This window comes from Bos taurus, chromosome 27, assembly GCF_002263795.3.
Source record: "Bos taurus isolate L1 Dominette 01449 registration number 42190680 breed Hereford chromosome 27, ARS-UCD2.0, whole genome shotgun sequence".
In the NCBI taxonomy this organism is placed as follows: domain Eukaryota; kingdom Metazoa; phylum Chordata; class Mammalia; order Artiodactyla; family Bovidae; genus Bos; species Bos taurus.
In genome coordinates this window covers 24970331-24975689 of record NC_037354.1, presented here as the reverse complement: position 1 = coordinate 24975689, position 5359 = coordinate 24970331, and the positions used below count along the sequence as shown (strand labels likewise).

At 59.5% G+C, this 5359-nt stretch overlaps 1 protein-coding gene across 4 annotated transcripts in view; it reads left to right on the top strand.

Moving 5' to 3' along the window:
- Window positions 1-44: 44 nt before the first annotated feature.
- The window catches only part of MFHAS1 (multifunctional ROCO family signaling regulator 1), a 112787-nt gene continuing 107472 nt past the window's right edge, over window positions 45-5359 (top strand). For all 4 annotated transcript variants that reach the window (XM_024986453.2, XM_024986454.2, XM_059882350.1 and 1 more), the window contains exon 1: window positions 45-3637. In XM_024986453.2, the coding sequence (XP_024842221.1) occupies window positions 640-3637 (2998 nt within the window). In that variant the 5' untranslated portion in view covers window positions 45-639. The remainder of the gene's footprint in view (window positions 3638-5359) is intronic.

Sequence of the window (5359 nt, the reverse complement as noted above, 5' to 3'; positions counted from 1 at the left end):
GGCGCCTCCGCCGGTCACGTGGGGCCGCTCCGCCGGGCGGCGCTGCTGCTTCCCGATCTCGCCCTCCCCGTGCTGGGGACGCGGCTCGCGCTCCCGCCCGAGCCCGGGGAAGCGGAGAGTAGGCGGCGGCGGCGGCCCGGCCCTGCGCCCGCATGATGCCCGTGGCGGAGCCGGGCGCCACCGTCCTCGTGGAGCTCGCGCAGGCTACGATGCTGCGGGCCGCGGGGCCGCGGCGGCGAGGGTAGCGGGGCGGCAGTCGGCCCCGAGGCGCCGGAGGCGGGCGAAGTGGGAGGAGGAGCGGCAGGCATCCTCCGCGGCGCGGCGGGCGGGCGGCGGCCCTGCTGCCCCGGCGCGCCCCTGGCCCGGGAGCCCGGAGAATGCGAGCTGCGCTCCCCGCCTGCCGCCGCCTCTCCCCGCGCCGTGCGCCCGGCGCCCAACGGAGCTGCTCGCGTCGCCGCCGCCCCCCAGCTGCGGGCACCCGGCCGCTGGCTGCGCTAGGACCCGCCGCCGCGGGCTGCCGAGGGCCGGTGGGAAGGGAGGAACGGGAGCGAAAGGGCCCCGGAGACTGGCGCCCGCCGGGGCGCAGCGCGGCATGTAGCTGCGGGCTCCCGCGCGAGGGTGTCGGCCCGGGGCCCCGCCATGGCAGGGACGGACAGCGGGAACCTGAAGACGGTGAGGCTGTGGCGGGACGCCGCCCTGCGCGCCAGGAAGCTGCGGAGCAACCTGCGCCAGCTCACCCTCAGCTCGGCCGGGGGCTGCCCGGGAACCGACCAGCTCGACTCCCCTGACGCCCCCCAGCTCCTGCTCCCGGCCAACATCGGGGACATTGAGGTGCTGAACCTGGGGAACAACGGCCTGGAGGAGGTGCCCGACGGGCTGGGCTCGGCGCTGGGCAGCCTCCGTGTCCTGGTCCTGCGCCGGAACCGCTTTGCCCAGCTGCCCCAGGCAGTGGCCGAGCTGGGACACCACCTCACGGAGCTGGACGTGAGCCACAACCGGCTGAGCGTCCTGGGCGCCGAGGCGGTGGGCGCCCTGCGCGAGCTGCGGAAGCTCAACCTCAGCCACAACCAGCTCCCTGCCCTGCCAGCCCAGCTGGGTGCGCTGGTCCACCTGGAAGAGCTGGACGTCAGCTTCAACCGGCTGGCGCACCTGCCCGACTCCTTCGCCGGCCTCTCTCGCCTGCGCACCCTCGACGTGGACCATAACCAGCTCACGGCTTTTCCCCGGCAGCTCCTGCAGCTGGTGGCCCTGGAGGAGCTGGACGTGTCCAGCAACCGGCTGCGGGGCCTTCCCGAGGATATCAGTGCCCTGCGTGCCCTCAAGATCCTCTGGCTGAGTGGGGCTGAGCTTGGCACCCTGCCGAGCGGTTTCTGCGAGCTGGCCAGCCTGGAGAGCCTCATGCTGGACAACAACGGGCTTCGGGCTCTGCCCGCCCAGTTCAGCCGCCTGCAGCGACTCAAAATGCTCAATCTCTCCTCCAACCTCCTGGAGGAGTTCCCGGCCGCCCTGCTGCCCCTGGCTGGCCTGGAGGAGCTCTACCTTAGTCGCAACCAGCTCACCTCGGTGCCATGCCTGATCTCGGGCCTGGGCCGTCTTCTCACCCTGTGGCTGGATAACAACCGGATCCGCTACCTGCCCGATTCCATCGTCGAGCTCACCGGCCTGGAGGAGCTTGTCCTGCAGGGGAACCAGATTGCCGTGCTGCCAGACAACTTTGGCCAGCTCTCCCGCGTGGGCCTGTGGAAGATCAAGGACAACCCTCTGATCCAGCCCCCCTACGAGGTCTGTATGAAGGGGATCCCGTACATCGCCGCCTACCAGAAGGAGCTGGCTCATTCCCAGCCGGCGGTCCAGCCGCGCCTCAAACTGCTTCTGATGGGTCAGAAGGCGGCAGGAAAGACCCTTCTCCGGCACTGCCTCACTGAGGACAGAGTGGAGGGGAAGCTTGGAGGAGGGGGCCAGGAGAAGACCTACCCGCCTTCACCGCCTCCCGGGAGCAAGGGCATCGAGGTGACCAGCTGGACGGCGGATGCGTCCCGGGGCCTGCGGTTCATCGTGTATGACCTAGCCGGGGATGAACGCTACGAGGTGATCCAGCCCTTCTTCCTCTCCCCAGGGGCCCTGTACGTGCTGGTGGTGAACTTGGCCACCTACGAGCCGCTCCGCTTTCCCACCACCGTGGGCTCTTTCTTGCATCGGGTGGGGGCCCGGGTGCCCCACGCCGTGGTGTGCATCGTGGGCACCCACGCTGACCTGTGCGGGGAGCAGGAGCTGGAGGAGAAGTGTCTGGACATCCACCGCCAGATCGCCCTGCAGGAGAAGCACGACGCCGAGGGGCTGAGCCGTCTGGCCCAGGTGGTGGACGAGGCGCTGGCCCGGGACTTTGAGCTCCGCTCCGCCAGCCCTCACGCGGCCTACTACGGGGTGTCGGACAAGAACCTTCGGCGGCGCAAGGCCCACTTCCAGTACCTGCTCAACCACCGGCTGCAGATCCTCTCGCCAGTGCTGCCGGTCAGCTGCCGGGACCCGCGCCAGTTACAGCGCCTGCGCGACAAACTGCTCTCTGTGGCCGAGCACCGCGAAATCTTCCCCAACTTACACCGCGTGCTGCCGCGGTCCTGGCAGGTGCTGGAGGAGCTGCACTTTCAGCCCCCGCAGGCGCAGCGGCTCTGGCTCAGCTGGTGGGACTCGGCTCGGCTGGGGCTGCAGGCCGGGCTGACCGAGGACCGGCTGCAGAGCGCCCTCTCCTACCTGCACGAGAGCGGCAAGCTGCTGTACTTCGAGGACAGCCCCGCCCTCAAGGAGCACGTCTTCCACAACCTTTCCCGCCTCATCGACATCCTCAACGTCTTCTTCCAGAGGGACCCTTCCTTGCTACTGCACAAGCTGCTCCTGGGGACCAGCGGCGAGGCCGAGGCCGAGGGCCGGGCCGAAAGCTCCCCGCTGATGGCGCCGCCCGCCCCGAGCCAGGACGCGCTTCGGGCCACCCAGCTCCATCACTACGTGGAGGGCTTTCTGCTGCACGGGCTCCTGCCAGCCCACGTCATCCGGTTGCTGCTGAAGCCTCACGTCCAAGCTCAGCAGGACCTGCAGCTGCTGCTGGAGCTGCTGGAGAAGATGGGACTCTGTTATTGCCTCAACAAAGCCAAGGGCAAGCCCCTGAATGGGTCCACGGCGTGGTACAAGTTCCCCTGCTACGTGCAGAACGAGGTGCCGCATGCGGAAGCCTGGATTAACGGGACCAACCTGGCCGGGCAGTCCTTTGTGGCTGAGCAGCTGCAGATTGAATACAGTTTCCCCTTCACCTTTCCACCCGGCTTGTTCGCCCGCTACAGCGTCCAGATCAACAACCACGTGGTGCACAGGTCGGATGGCAAACTTCAGATCTTCGCCTACAGGGGGAAAGTCCCGGTGGTGGTGAGCTACAGACCTGCCAAGGGGGTCCTGCAGCCGGACACCCTGTCCATTGCCAGCCACGCATCCTTACCGAACATATGGACGGCATGGCAAGCCATAACCCCCTTGGTAGAGGAACTGAATGTCCTACTTCAGGAATGGCCTGGACTGCACTACACCGTGCACATTCTCTGTTCTAAGTGCCTTAAGAGAGGGTCGCCTAATCCACACGCTTTCCCAGGTAAGAGGTCAGAGGGACCTGGTTCTTCTGCGGGGTGTCTTAATATGCATTTGGGGAACATGTTTGTTTCTCCTGTGTTAGACTGTTTGCTTAATCTCACCTGCTTCCCAGCAAAGCTTTTCGAGGTAAATAGAGGGGAATTGGCGACCAGAAAGAGGCAGTCAGTATGTGAACAATATGAAATACAGTCCCTAGGATTCTACTCTTCTAGAAGAAAGACTTCTGAAGTGGGTTCTGGTCCAAACATTTTGGATCACCTTTTCCGTCTTCCCAGTTCAGTCCACCTTTCCTGGAAGGAAATTTCAAAGGGTTGCACAGCAGATGGGTGGTGTCTGATGTTGAGTCATGGGCTGTAATGCTTGTTAGACACATATCCAAGGGGTGCTCCAAATTTGAAATATCTGTCATCATATTCTTTTGTTTACGTTCAGACTGTGACCATAATGTAGAAATTATTGCACCATTTTCTTAAACTCCAGAGAAGAATGTTTTGTAATCAGGGTGAATGATGATTAGTAAAGACAAAAATGTCAGTCTGTAAGGCGTGACTCAGTTCTGGGATCTCTGTTTCACCCAGTACACTCTGGGGCATGAAAGATTACTGAAATCTCTAAGGGGAGTTTTGGGGGTATTTCCTGGTAATTTTGTGCTTTACCGACATCTTGAAGCCTGGTTTTGGTTAAGTGTTAGAGAGTGGAGCTTTATGGAAGTGCTTTGTAAGAAATGGAATGGATAAGAAACTGACAAGTTTTGTGTTTTTTTTCCCCTCTCTTTGGGGAGTGTTTTCCAGAAGACTTTTTTTTTTTTTCCCCTAATGTTTTAGGTGAGTGGAAGAATTCCAAAACTAGGGGGATTTTGTGAGCCTGGTTAATTGGTATACTAAGTGTCTGAGAATGGGTCCATTTATTTGGAACTCTTCTCTAAACAGCTCTGATTTTTGTGGTGCTGGCTTGGTTAACAACATTCAAAGTGTCCTAAGGACAAACCCAATGATAGCATCATTGCCAGTGTCTCCCCTCGGTCCCCCCCAGAGTACATTGGGGCGGTGATGAAATGGAAGACTGCATGCCACAGTCATCTTTGTCCTAGTCTGAATGCTGCTTATGATAGTATCGGGAAGGAATTGGACACCAATATTTCTGAAGGTAGCATCTCCCTGTTGCCCTAGATCTAGGCTGAGTGTAATTCTTCAGCTTGAGAAAAGCTACCATATCCAGTTACCAGTCAGTTGAGCCTCCATTCTCTGTATTATCTAGTGTCTCATCAGTTTTGTGACTTGGTAGCCTCTTCAGTTTTATGTTTGCCATTGTCTTTTATGCATGAAAGCAAACTACTTCTTTATTGTGCCACTAAACTGAAGAAGGAGGTTAAGGGTTACATATTCACAGAGCAGATTATTGAAAGAGCTACGTAAAGGCAGTTGTTAATGCAAAGATGGAACATTAATAAAACTGATGTTATTAACAACAAAGGGAAAGACAGAAATTATTGAACAAGTAAGGATCTGTGTAGAGGAATTCCAAGAACTTTGAAGAGTAAACAATGAGGCTGAATTTTTTTTCTAACCTCAGCTCTTTATTTTTTAAGTCCACAAACAAGCTCGCCTCCAGATGCAGAAAGGACCCCCCCCCCCCCATTCTCCTATTGTTGTTTTGCCTTTTTGTCTTTCAAAGGAGGTTCACCTGGTTTACAATCCATCTGTAGGGAAAAGGATTCAACGTA